At 36.5% G+C, this 15,025-nt stretch overlaps 1 protein-coding gene across 2 annotated transcripts in view; it reads left to right on the forward strand.

Moving 5' to 3' along the window:
• MED13L (mediator complex subunit 13L) overlaps positions 1-15,025 on the forward strand; it is a 304,666-nt gene that overhangs the window by 31,587 nt on the left and 258,054 nt on the right. For both annotated transcript variants that reach the window (XM_030335708.1, XM_030335707.1), the window contains exon 2: positions 4,598-4,835. In XM_030335708.1, coding sequence (XP_030191568.1) covers positions 4,598-4,835 — 238 coding nt within the window. The remainder of the gene's footprint in view (positions 1-4,597; positions 4,836-15,025) is intronic.

Raw genomic sequence — 15,025 nt, forward strand, 5'->3', positions numbered from 1 at the left:
AGAAATACTGCATTTTGGGATAATTTGCATCTAGAAATATATGGTTGCTTCACAATTTTGGGATCATTAGATAAAGGATTTTGAGGCTTGGAAATCTGTACTTGTGTCAGAAATTGGGTCAATAGTAGTTGGTGTGGAATTGATTTTTAACTATAAACATGATCATGGTATATGAGGCTGTCTAATTGAATGTACATCCATGATAGGATTTTTTTTGGACAGTATTTCAGTATTACAGAGTTGTATTTCCTTTTTTTTTTTTTTAATTTTTTAATGTTTATTCATTTTTGAGCGACAGAGAGAGTGCAAGCGCTGGAGGGGCAGAGAGAGAGAGGGAGACAGAGAATCCAAAGCAGGCCCCAGGCTCTGAGCTATCAGCACAGAGCCTGACCTGGGGCTCGAACCCACAAACCATGAGATCATAATCTGAGCCCAAGTTGGATCATTAACCGACTGAGCCACCCAGGTGCTCCTCTCCTCCCCTCTCCTCTCCTCCCCTCCCCTCCCCTCCCCTCCCCTCCCCTTATTTATTTTGAGAGAAAGCATATGTGTGCATGAGTGGGGGAAGGGCAGAGAGAGGGAGAGAGAAGCTGAGAGAGAGAATCCCAAGCAGGCTCTGCGCTGACAGCAGGGCTAGAACCCACGAACTGTGAGATCATGATCTGAGCCGAAATCAAGAATTGGACGCTTAACTGACTGAGCCACCGAGGTGCCCCTGAGTTGTCTTTCCTCTTATCAAACATTAATTAATTCAAAATTTAAAGCTAAGCCTTTGCACATTCACTTTATACTTAGTTATCTCGGTTAGGCTTAAATGGTGTTTCATTGTTAGATTTTTCAGTGAAGACTGGTATAATGATATTTAATTTTAGCTTTAAGGTAATGAACGAAATTGTTTTAAGATAATGGGACATTTTTCAGTTTTTCTGGTTGAATTAGTTATGAAGTGATTAAGTTTGTAGCTCTGTTGTTGTATCACTTGCATTTGTGTTATATCACTTGCTAGAACAACTCCATAAAGAATATAGAGCAGGCGGCAGTGGCTTCCCTTTATCACTGAGACCAGAGAAGCACTGATAGGAAGTAGTGGAAGTGCTGGGATTAGGAAATCATTCTCCTGAATCAAAGCCAAATATTTTGTTTGCTGAACCGTGCCGGATGTTACAGGTGAAAGTATTCTAGTGAATAAATTGCTGTTCATAGATTTCTTGGGGACTGACTCACCTGATGTTTCAATCTCTGATATATCTTAATTTTCTAACCTTTTAAATATAGTTAATGTACATATTAGGGATTTATATTTATTGGTATCTTTTGTCTCCCCCGCCAACCCCCAGATCCTTGGGCACAGAACATGAGCTTAGGTGCTTATAAGAAAAATTAGTCTTTTACTTAACTTTTCTGATTTCAACTGCCTCTTAAGTCTTTTTATTTAGTTTACTTCTTTGACCTTTATTTAAAAATTGATGTTAGGCTTTCTGTTTTAAACACACACATATGTACACATTGATTTCATTCGAAGAAATAAAGAGATTTGTATGCGAGAAAAATGCACAAAAGATCTGAACAGACAACTCAAGGAGAAATAGTACTGTCATTACTAGTAATGATAGTGATATCATTTATATTTTTTGCCATATGCCAGGCATCTTCCTAAGTATATACATACTGACTCATTTAATCAACTCTGTAAATACTGTTATCCTGATTTTACTGGTAAGACAACAGAGAGACAAAGGTTAAGTAACTTGCTAAGACTTGCTACTTACAGCTAGTGAGTGTAGGGCTGGTATTCAAACCCAGGAAGGCAGGCCCCAGATTATACTTATGATTAAATATATGATAATGATTCCCTCTGAACTGAAAAAGGACTACATATTAGTACAGGGACATACCATTCTATTAAATTGGCAGGTATTTAAGAAGATACGCAATTTGGGAGGAGGTTATTTGTATTAGTGGGACTACTAATTGAAAAACTGTATGGTAGCATTCATCCATGAGTCTTAAAATATTCATATTCTTTGGTAATTCTACATCAAGCAGTCTCTCTTAAGAAAGTCATCTGGAAAATAACAGTATGCAAGGGTGTTTACCAGTTATAACAGTGAAAATGAAAGTTTGTCTAATTATTACGGGATAAATTATGTTTTCTCCAGTGAATACATATGTATTATACAAACATTAAAAACTGTTTTGAAAACAATTTTTTAAATGTTTGTTTTTGAGAGAGAGAGAGAGAGAGACAGAGCATGAGCAGGGAGGGGCAGAGAGAGGGAGACACAGAATCCTAAGCAGGCCCCAGGCTCTGAGCTGTCAGCACAGAGCCTGACGTGGGGTTCGAACTCACAAGACATGAGATCATGACCTGAACGGAAGTCAGATGCCCAACTGACTGAGCCACCCACGTGCCCCTAAAAACTGTTTTTGAAGAATAATTTATATATATATGTAAATATAGTAATTTATATATATATATAGTAAGTCAAAAAGCAGGATATAAAGCCATGGTAATATGGTTCTAAATTAAAAACTACAGAAAAACAGGAAGAACATACATTAAGATACTAATAATTATTTCTGATGTGATTATGGAAAATATTCCTGGTGTTATTTTTAAAATTATTATTACTATTTTTAATGTTTATTTTTGAGAGAGAGAGAGAGACAGAGTGTGAGCAGGAGAGGGTCAGAGAGAGAGGGAGACACAGAATCTGAAGCAGGCTCCAGGCTCCAAGCTATCAGCACAGTGCCTGATGGGGGGCTTGAACTCAGGAACGGTGAGATCAAACCTGAGCCGAAATTGGATGCTTAACTGACTGAGCCACCCAGGTGCCCCTCCTGGTGTGATTATTTTACTTTTAATTTATATTATTTATTTTTGAACTTACTGCATTGTCCATGTAGTACTTTCATACTAAGAAAACAAAGTGGCATAAAGGGGAAAGCATAAATGATGCTTTTACCAAGAATATTCATTAGAGATTGGATTTGCATATCTCACAATGTGAAGGGGGGTAAGTCACTGAATGCAAGACAGTTTTAATTTGGACATTATTATATTTGGAACAATTTTTTTTGAAGTGACGCATTTTATGGGATTGAATAAAATTGATATTTTTTTCTTAAATGTGTTTCGTTCATTATGGTGATTGTTTCAGCACTTTAAATTTGTTTCAGTTATGTTAGCAGGAGATACTGTTTTTTTCTATCTTATACTTGATTTTTGAAAAACAACTGACAAAAATTGACTTGGTGGTGGTGGGGAGGGAAGATGAGTGGGTAAGGATTGAATGCAAGGGACACATGGAGTCTTTTGTGCAGAATGATATTATGAATCCCTTTTATTATCAGTTTTGTATATATAGTTGTAGTTTATAGCTATTTAAATAAGGAATTCAGCTTCTGTTTGTGTTGAACCATCTTTGAGTTTTAGCTGCTTAGCCCCCTCTAAGATTTAAGAAATTTTAAAATACAAATGTAGGTAATGGGATAAAGACCCGGGTTTTGCTTGCAGCTGGTTTAGTTTCCATGTTTTAAAATGTGTTTGGAAGACAAAAGACAAAAACATGAATAAATTGCTGATAACTTTGCATCAGTTTTGTTAGTAGCTTGTTTTGGCGTTAATGATGAAGCACTATGATGCTGCATGGTAACTGCTTTCTTGATTAAGAAAGATTGAAACTAGCTTCTGGATGGGAAGGAATTGAGGAAATTCTTTGAAAAAAACGATTTCAGTTTTCTGAACTTATTTTTTAAACTCTTACCTGATTTCTTCTTTTTTTAAAATGTTTATTTATTTATTTTGTGTGAGAGAGAGAGTGAGCATGCCTGTGTGTGCGAGTGGGGTAGAGATAGGGAGAGAGAGAATCCCAAGCAGGCTCTGCACCATCAGCACAGACACAGACATGGGGCTTGGTCTCATGAACGGTGAGATCACGATCTGAGCCGAAATCAAGAATCGGATGCTTAACTTACTGAGCCACCTAGACTTCCTCTTACCTGATTTCTAAATATAATTTATGAATCAAATAAGAAATAATAGAAAATAGCTTTTATATGTAAGGACTTTGTAGTACATTCTGGGTAAAAATGATTCAACTGGAAATAATAATCATTTGTTTGTGGTGATTTGGTATTTAATATGAAGAGACATGTAGAAATCTTGATATAAAAAAATGAAGTTTTGAGGCACCTGGGTGGCTCAGTCGGTTAAGCGTCCGACTTCGGCTCAGGTCATGATCTCGCGGTCTGTGAGTTCGAGCCCCGCGTCGGGCTCTGGGCTGATGGCTCAGAGCCTGGAACCTGCTTCGGATTCTGTGTCTCCCTGTCTCTCTGCCCCTCCCCTGCTCATGCTCTGTCTCTCTCACTCTCAAAAATGAATAAATGTTAAAAAATTTTTAAAAAATGAATTTTTTCTCCCTTTAAAAATCAAGGAGGATTGACAAACATTTTTCAGTAAGAGAACTCTTAGGTGAAGTATAGTGACAATATTTATTGTAGCAGATTTGCTTATCTGTAATGGAAGCCTGTTTTTAAGTGTCCTGTAAGTAAAAAGAAATATCAAAACCATTGTAATTTTCTTGTCTTTTTCCAGGCTGAACTCACGGGAATCAAATGGCGTAGGTACAATTTTGGAGGGCATGGGGACTGTGGACCCATAATTTCAGCCCCAGCCCAAGATGATCCAATCCTGTTAAGTTTCATCCGCTGTTTGCAAGCCAACTTGCTGTGTGTATGGCGTCGCGATGTCAAACCAGATTGCAAAGAGTTATGGATTTTCTGGTGGGGAGACGAACCCAACCTAGTGGGTGTAATACATCATGAACTGCAGGGTAAGGTTTTGTTTTTTCTTAAAAACTGTTACCATCGTGTGTGTGTGTGTGTGTGTGTGTGTGTGTGTGTGTGTGTGTATGTATAAAATTATAATTATTTAACAGTAGTAAGTTTCAAAAAGAATTTATTAAAACTTGCTGAGAAAAATTCAAGTGTTTAATGGGTATGTCTCTTGAAAGGAATATCCTCACTCTTACTCCTCTTCTTTCTACTTCCGTTATTTTTTTCAAATTTGCTTGTTGTTTCCCAGTCATGCTAGGAACCAGAACCTGTGAGCCACTGTTACTAAAGGAAAATACTGTGTCCCCTGGGTGTTTTGGGGTGGAACAAGGCTAAGATCCACTGTTTTAAAATGATAGTGAGTTGTGAGTAATTAGCAAGTCTGTGAAATGAACAGAACTGTTTTTTCTTGGACTGTGGCTGTTGTGGTTCATTACCAGCTGAACACTGATGGAAAGTTGTAAAGTGATAATAAAAGTTAGTACAAGCCTTATTGGAAAAGATTATGAGATGACATTGGATAGTATTTTGTAGAAAGATTAAATAATCTGATCTGATTTTGAGGTAGCAAGTTTTCCTTTGTTTTGTTCCTGCTTTTTACATAATTAGGTGATTCCAGGAAATACTTGCTCTCCAATGTCGTCTAATTTTTAACTTCAGATTATAGCTGATATGTGGAAACTTTGAATTGATCTAAGAGTTTCATTACTCTAAGCTATTTTTTGTATTTATTGTAGATTTATAACCAGGGGAAATTTTATCACTATTCTTTGAATGTCGGTAAAGTTTTTTTACTTCTTTACCTAAATGTTTCCATTTAGTATGCTAAATAATTTTTCTAAATCAAGATTAATTACAATCCTTAGGGTAGTGCATTAACCCTTTTTGACTTAACTCTCCTAGAGCCAACTTTAATTATGTCCAAACTACTCTATATTTTGTTAGTTTGTGGTTGAAAAAGTTCAGATAATGTTTGAAATGTTTTGTTAGTTGATATATTTAGTGTTTTTTTTTTTAAAGGAAAGAGTAAAATTAACTTTAATGTGTACTTGAGGTTCTATTCTAAGGTGTCTGAATATGGCTAAAGAATTTTCCTGCCAAGTTTTGTTTGATATCTTCCTAGCTTTTCTTTGCAGCCATTTTTTTTTTTTTTTTTTTTTTTTTTTTTTAAATCTGTGATATCCTTTGCCACAACAGCCAGAGGGCAGTAAACCACAGTGGACTAATTGAGCTGTTTACCTTATGGTCCATTTGTCTATTCAACATGAACCTCTCTCCCTGTAGTTTTTAGAATGTTTGGTTTATAAATAAAAGAACCCAGTCTGGGTAGGATTGCTTACTTAGCTGGTTAATCAGCAGAATCTTAGAACTTACATACATATCAAAGCTTATTTTAGGTAGTTAGCAATGAACTCAGGTAAAATTAGTTTAATTAGTTTAATCCACATCTGGATTCCATTTAGCAGAATTTTTAAAATAAGATACCCCCAGAAGATAATTATAGCATTTATATTTGTTCGTTTAAATATCAAAACATATAGTTTTGTTATAAAATTTTTTTATACATGTAGTAGAGGAATATAACATTTTTGTTTCTTTATCCTTTATTTCTCATGTTTACTTCTGATTTTTAATGTCCTTCAGTTTCTCTACTCTGTATTGATAGCTTATGTCTGAACTTCTTGGTCTGGTCTTTATTTGTTAGCAGCACAAATTATCATTTTATAATAGTGATGAAACCAAACCCAACTGTTAATTAGGCTTATTTACTTCATGTATGGAGTAAAGCTGTTTGTCCATACCAGCAAAGCACGTGATCAGTGTTCTTAGAAATGACAAGTTACTGTGTTATTTCTCATGGGCTTTGTTACTGAGTTAACAAAAAGATGTAGACTATCTAAAATTTTCATAGTTGTTTTAGATCGCACATGTATTTATTTCATTGATTAATTAAATATCTTTTTGGTAAAGAATTAAGCAAAGATTGACTTCTGTTTATAAACTTTTTTTATAAACCACAGTAATACTACATTTTAATTAAAAAATTAGGAAAACAGAACTGTCAGATGAAGAGAATAAAAATCCCGAAGTCTAAAACAGAGTTGTAATATTTGGTATTTTTATGTATAAGCGAAATTGGTATCATACTGTTTTGTAACTCTGTCTTTTTCACTTTACAATGTATTGTGAATGTTTTCTCATGAGAATGATTATTTTTTATTTTTATTTTCTAACCTATTGAGTCTGAAAACAGTATAAACTTTATTCTCTTACTTGCTACCAGGAAAGTATTACAGTAATGGAATAGTCATAACTTTGTTAAGTACATTTATTCTTTTTGATATGTTGAATTGGGGAAGGTTTTTAGATGAAAGCATGTGAAGCGTCCATCCCATAGGTAAAAGTGGTTGAAAAGGGGACTTTTATGTGGTTCAACCTAATTTTAGAAAGTATTTGAAACTTAATTAGAAAAATGAGTGGCATAAGGACAACTTTATTTCAAGTGAGGGAGAATATGAGACGTAGAGTGGTCATGAGAAAAAGGTACAAAGGAAATATTTTAATTGGTAGTCATACAAATTGAAGATATTTTGGAATCGTTTTGTTCTTTTTTATTTAAAAATTTTAAAAATGTTTTTTATTTATTTTTGAGAGAGAGAATATGAGCAGGGGAGGGGTAGAGAGAGAGGGAGACATAGAATCCAAAGCAGGCTCCAGGCTCGGAGCTGTCAGCATAGAGCCCGACGCGGGGCTCAAACTTGTGAACTGCAAGATCATGACCTGAGCCAAAGTCAGATGCTCAACCGACCGAGCCACCCAGGAGCCCCTGTGTCGTTCTTTTCTCATATGTAAGAGTCATTTCATATGTATTTCATAAAATACATTTTAACAGAGCCCTATAATATTAAGCACGATGGTACCATTATTGTAACATTGTCTTTTCTTTTTTTAAAAAATTTTATGTATTTTGAGAGAGCGTGCATGAGTGGGGGGGGGGGCACAGAGAGCGGGAGAGACAGAGAGAAAATCCCAAGTAGGCCCCGTGCGGACAGTGCTCGAACTCACGAACCGTGAGATCATGACCTGGGCTGAAACCAAGAGTCAGATGCTTAAACAACTGAGCCACCTAGGTGCCCCAGTATTTTCTTTTTATAGGGACATTTTATTGTTTCTTCAGATGCTTTTTAATTTTTTTATTTGGTAGTTCCCTTTGTCTTTACAGTGTACTCGAAAGAGCATACTACTAAGAGACCTCACAGTGCAATACAGCACTAAAGCAAGCATTTTTGGTTTATTGTATAAAGTATTCCCATAGAGAATAATCCTGCAGGATTGACACACAGGTTAACTTTAAAATATTAGATGTTTTATTTAAATGCTTGAAGTAACTATGAAATAGTTGGAGAGAACACTAAAACACATGTATAGCCTATCCTGTCACTTGGATAAACACTTTTGGGCCCTTATCTGGGGAATTGCTGTTTTTAGTGTATGGCATAGTGGTTCAGAGCATGGGCTAGATTTGAATCCCTGCTCAGTCACTTGCTAGTTGTGTATTGTTGGTCAAGTACATCATCATTGCCTCAGCTTTCCTCACTGTAAATTGGGTTATAAGGATAACAAAAGTTAAATTACTTAGAACAGTACAGAGAACAGTTAGCCTAAAGACAGTTAACCCATACATCAAAATTCAAATATTTTGACATTTGTTAATGTTTTATTTATGTACTTATTTATTTTATTTTTTGAGAGAGAGAGAGAGACAGGTCATGAGCAGGGGAGGGGCAGAGAGAGAGGGAGACACAGAATCAGAAGCAGGCCCAGGCTCCGAGCCATCAGCCCAGAGCCCAACGCGGGGCTCCAACTCACAGACCGTGAGATTGTGACCTGAGTCGAAGTCGGACGCTTAACTGACTGAGCCACCCAGGCACCCCTATTTTGATATTTTTAAAATGATTCTTCTGTAGAGCATTCAGCGCTTGCTAATGTACCTCAACTACTAATTTTTAAAGTATACTTAAGGTTGGAGTAATTCTATTTTTGATTTTAAGTTTTAATATTTGGGTGGAATAACTTAGAATAATAAAACGTTATAAAATGTTAGAGCAGTGAGGATATCCCTCCCTGTACATATGAAAATTGTCTAGGGGCACCTGAGTGGCTTGGTTGGTTGAGTGGCTGACTTGATTTCGCCTCAGGTCGTGGGATTGAGCCCTGTGTCCGGCTCTGTGCTAAGTGTGGAGCCTACTTAGGATTCCCTCCCTCTGCCCATCTCCCCTGTTCGTGCTCGCGCGCGCGCGCTCTCTCTCTCTCTCTCTCTCTCTCTCTCTCTGTCTCTCTTTCCCCCCCTCAAATAATAATAAAAATTACCTAGATTCCCATACACAGAGTTTCATAATAAACCTTAAATTGCATTACGAAGAGATCAGAACTTTAAGGTGTGACTCTTGGATCTCTGTAAGGTAGGTTTTTAACTTTACTGCCATCTCCACACAATGGTGTTGAATTAGGGCACTGGCTGAACACAAATATGTGTATATCCTTCCCTGTGGCCATGCTCAAGTACCTGTATCAGTGGGTCCCGCTGTAGGGTTTTGATGTAATCTCTACCCTTGATAAGTGTAGAGTTTGAAAACTCTACACTTATGCATATTGTGTAAGCACACACATATGCATATTGCAGAGAAACACTGTAAGTACATGTAAGAGAAATGTAGTAGATTACTTTCCCAATGGGCAGACAGTTTCAGGACCATTGCACAAGTGTTTTATAAACTTACAGCAGAAACACTGTGAGCCCTAGTGCTCAGGGTTGATAACCTTCTCGGTTTCTCATCTGTTTATTGAACTTCTAACCTTAGGCAAGAGTTGTGATCAGCCCTGAATATGTAAAAAGGGGCCTTATCTTTAAGGAGCTCACAGTGTTATTGGGGAATTAGTGAGGTGAATCCATAATTATGCTGTGACAAAGTAAGCTGTAAATGATTAAGTTATAGAATCTTGCAGAAACATCATATTCAGTCTTGGGGAACAGAGGATAGGGAGGTGATGGGAAGCCCAGAGGCTTCAGGTGTGTCTTATTGGGTAAGAAGGAGCTATCTAGGTCGGGATGGACCTTGTCGCAATCAGAAGAAGTAGCCTGTACAAAGGGCGGCCTGCTGGCAGTGAACAAATGGTGTGAAGGGCAGGTTTGTCTGGAACTTAGGCTATTTGTGAAATAGTCAGGAGAGACTGAGAGCCTGGGCAGGTGGGCCATAATGTGGAATGCACTGGAGAAAGGAAGACGAATTTGCATTGAATTTGATAGATTTTGAGGAATTGTTGGAGGTTTCTGATCTGGAAAGAGACATAATTAGGAAGATTATATATAAGATGGATATGAGCAGGAAGGCAATAATGTAATAAATTATTTTATTCTAAATTGAGCTATGAACTTAACCATTGCATTTAGTTTGAGGTATAGATTTATTTAAATTAAAAAATACCAGTGATTACATACTGAACTGTATGTTAATAGTCCTTGCCAATTTTATTTTATTATACCTTTGCTGTTTTTGCTTGGCTAAATTCTTTTCTACATTTTCAATTTGAATTTTAGAGATTAATATAATGTAATATTTTCCTAATCTGCCAGACAAATTATTTTATAAATACCGTCTTCTGGCTGTTTCATTGCCTATTAGTTGGTGGTTGGAAAGACATGCTCTCTTGAAACCCCAAAATGGTAAACAGGGCAAATACAGACTTCTACGAACTGAAGATAGCTTAACCCAAAGCTTAAGAGTACCTGGTCCAGGGGGTGCCTGGGTGGTTCAGTTGGTTGATCATGACTTTGGCTCAGGTCATGATCTCATGGTTCATGGGTGCGAGCCTGCGTTGGGCTCTCTGCTGACAGCTTGGAGCCTGGAGCCTGCTTGGATTCTGGGTCTCCCTCTGCCTCCGCCCCTTCCCCACTTGCGTTCTTTCTCTCTCTCAAAAATAAACGTTAAAAAAAAAAAAAAGTCCCTGGACAAGTATTCTGTATGGCCTAGTATGTGCTAAGTGATGCTTGTTGAATGAAACCCATCTTATATAGTTCTAACATAGCATAGTATTGTACTCTTAGGAGGTTAACTTATAATAAATACACCTAAAGTTTTAAACAATTTAATATTGTGAGGAGATTGAAACCTAATTAAAAGTAAGGCATTAAATATCCATTTTATTTTATATATGTTCTATAAAGAAACTTGTCTATAAATATGCACTGTCTATAATTTTAAAATTGATCTGCTCTCCCTTTTTGATTATTACTAGATAGACAAGTATACATCTGTACACCTGTCTACCTCTAAAGAATCATATTGGAAGCCTTAGCAATTGGCTTTACTGTCAGTGTAGGGGCAGATTGGCAGTTGTTACCTTCACTGTTGCATTTATAGTCGTAAGTATCTTTTTTATTTTTCATAAAATAAAACGTTTTTCATCGTGCTGCCACCTATGCCAGGAGATGTGGACACTTGCAAAAACAGCATTCGACATTAGAGAGCTAGAAAAAGGGGATCTGGTTTTCTGACATTGGCCAGTGTAAGATAATTTAAGACACTTTAATACTGTTTTATATTCCACTGCACTGATTACAGGTCTCTGGGGACAAGCGGGCATTTTGTAAGGATGAGGGAGGCTGAGAGGTGAGAATGGAGAGTCAGCTTGCTGGTATTCTCATCTGTATACTTCGACTATAACGTACAATCCCAAATGATGGGATTGATAAAGGCTTTGTTTAGCAATTTCCAATACAGAACCTAATTCCCTCTGTGCTTTTCATTTTGAAAAATATTTACAGACATGAAGACAAAGTTTTTTTCTGGCTAAACCATGTGAAGGTAATATCTAGTAGTCCTGAACCTTTACCCTTAAACACTTCATCATGTAACTTCTATGAAAATGTAGGACATTTTGATTGTATTGATGTAATTTGAAGGCAACAAACACTTCAGTTGTCCTGTCAAATTTTTCATAATCTGAATTTGTCTGATTGTTTCTTCATGATTAGATCCAGGTTAAACATTTTTGGCAAGAATATTGAGTTAGGTGATAAGTACTTCTATGACATCACATCAGAGGCATATCATGTTTATCTGTTCCAATATTGATCCTTTGATGTTTGATTACTTTGTTAAGATAGCGTCCACCAAATTTTTCCTGTGTAAAGATACCTTTTTCTTTTGTAATTATTGGTGAATTTGGGGCAAAACTCTGATACTGTGAATATCCTTTGCCCTAACAGCTTTTCAATCTGGTTTGAGGAAAAACCTAACTTTGAGCTATTTAAAAATAACAGAGATCCAAAGAAGACTACATTCTTTTTTTCAAGTTTATTTATCTATTTTGAGAGAGAGAGAGAGAGAGAGAGAGAGAGAGAGCAAGCTCTAGTGGGAGAAGGGCAGAGAGAGCGAGGGAGAGATCCCAAGCAGGCTCTGCACTGTTGGCATGGAGCCTGATGTGGGGCTTGGACTCACTAACTGCAAGATCTTCAGCTGAGCTGAAGTTGGATGCTTAACTGACTGAGCCACCCAGGCACCCAAAGACTACATTCTTAGGTAACAGGAAAGGTAAGGGGACAGAGAAGAGAAGGAAGAAAAGCATTGAAGATCTAACCAAGGCAGATTATGATGGTAGAATCAAACTCTGAATAGCCTTACTGCTTACCATACTAAAAAGAAAAGTATTGACATTGAATTTTCTAAAATCATAAGCAATAAAGTATATAGGAATATATTACTACGTATCTTATAGTCTGAATTTACAGTTGAATTTTGATTTATGGTTATCTTTGAGAAAATGAAATAATTTTAGTTAACATTGTGAATGGCTTTATTCTTTTTTTTTTTTTAATTAAAAAAATTTTTTTAGGGGCACCTGGGTAGGTTAGTTGGTTAAGTGTCTGACTTCAGCTCAGGTCATGGTCTCACGGTTCGTGGGTTTGAGCCCCACATCTGGCTCTGTGCTGACAGCTCAGAGCCTGGAGTGTGCTTGGGATTCTGTGTCTCCCTCTCTCTCTCCCCTCCCTCGCTCAGCTGTGTCTCTGTCTCTCAAAAATGAATAAACGTTGAAAAAGTTAAAAAAAATTTTTTTAGGGGTACGTGGGTGGCTCAGTAGGTTGAATGTCTGACTTCGGTTCAGGTCATGGTCTCACGGTTCATGGGTTCGAGCCCCGCGTCAGGCTCTGTGCTGACAGCTTAGAGCCTGGAGCCTGCCTCGGATTCTGTGTCTCCCTTGCTCTCTGTTCATCATCATGCTTATGCGCATTCTCTCTCTCTCTCTCACAAAAATAAACATTAAAAAAATTTTCTTATAATGTTTTTCTTATAAAATATTTGAGAGAGAGACAAAGCACGAGCAGTGGGAGGGACAGAGAGAGAGGGAGACAGCATCTGAAGCAGGCTCCAGGCTCTGAGCTGTCAAGCACAGAGCCCTATGGGAAACTTGAACTTGTGAACTGTGAGATCATGACCCAAGCTGAAGTCAGACGCGCAACCAACTGAGCCACCCAGGAGCCCCGTTAAATAACTTTAGTCTTAATTGAAATGAAAAATTTTGCTTTTTGGGAAAATAGTGACCCTTTTACATATAAAATTGGCAGGAATGAAATTATTGTTTGGGTTAATTTTCAAGTATATGATTCTGGTGATTTTGAAAACAGGTGAATTTTTTTTGCATAATTCTAGATTTGTAGTATTTTACATACCAACATCTATATGGAGATTTTATTACATGGCATTATACTTCTTGACCACAGTGCACCTGAAAAGTAAATTTTAGTTTAACTTTTGTATCTGTTTCATATCTGTTATTATGTACATAGTAGTAGTAGAAGAATACATTTGTATGTTATGAGAAACAGCACTTTTAGTGAAAGCACGTAATCAGTGGGAAATAGTGGTAGCTAGTTCTAAATAGTTTATGAAGTAAGTATGTCTTGTTTTCACTGGATCTAAATTATTCAAGTCTTGATATAAAATTTCTGACTTTTAAACTAATTATAGTGTGTTCTGTTTTCTTATGTTTATTTTTAAAAGAATTTGTTTGCTAAAGCTATAGAATAGTAATAGTTTTCATTGATAATTATCCAAATGATTCCAGTGCATACTTAACTGAAATATTAAATAGAAAATCATAAATTATATCCTTAAAGGGGAAAATGGAATACTTATTAATACTTTGGTAAGCAGCGCCTTTATATTGTAAAGTTATGGTGCAAGTCAGAATTCTTTCAGATGAAGAATAGAAAAAGATCGAATGGATTAGATAGAATTATTAAGCTAGACATGTTTGCAATTGAGAGAACAAGCTAAAGTCTAGCTGTGGAATGTAAATAAAATCGATGTGTTACCACAGGCAACTTACTGAACCGTGTAATTAGCTTTTTCTATGAAAAATGAGACATTTATACTGAGATTGTGGTGAAATAGCATGTAAAGGGCTTATGTTCTAATGATAGGAAAATTAAACAGTTGGTAAAAAATTATAATTTAAAGATTGTTGCTTCAGGGAAAAGTTTAATCAGTGGATTTTTAGGGGGGATTTATGTTTTGGTAAGTATAGGCATTACAGTTTGATATTTTTGCATTGATATAAAGTCCCCTATTTGTATAAAGTAAACCTGAGCGAAACCCCACTGATGGGGTATTAAAGTCGCCACTGGAACAAGTAGGATTGAAAATTAATGTAGAGCTAGAGAAACCGTGATCTGGTATGTTACAGTTCTCGTTCCCCTTCTATGTCCGTAATTTCGGTGGTGAATATGTAGTGACTGATGCAGACGTATTTAGCAGTTTTGAGGATAGCTTGTTTGTCACGCCTCTTATGTACGCTTTATTTCCAAGTCTTGCTCTGTAATACAAAACTTGAAGATTTAGAAGAGGTTCTTGTACATTAAGATGGTATGAAGATTTTTTTGACCTGTGATATAGTTTCTTTTTTTAATTTCTTCTTTAGGGAGGTTGATACAAGAATGTGAATGTAACAAATTGTTGACAAAGCTCAACTGTTAGTAGGATTTAATGCTCTAATTACATAGTTACAGAAAAAACTGTGTGTTTGGATATTAAAATTGAGTGAGGTAGAGATCTAAAATTATGTATCTAGGGAACAGCACCTTTTGCCCAGTTTACAAGCAAATTCGTTACTGACAGGAACCTACAAG

The sequence above is a fragment of the Lynx canadensis genome, chromosome D3, assembly GCF_007474595.2.
Source record: "Lynx canadensis isolate LIC74 chromosome D3, mLynCan4.pri.v2, whole genome shotgun sequence".
Classification (NCBI taxonomy): Eukaryota; Metazoa; Chordata; class Mammalia; order Carnivora; family Felidae; genus Lynx; species Lynx canadensis.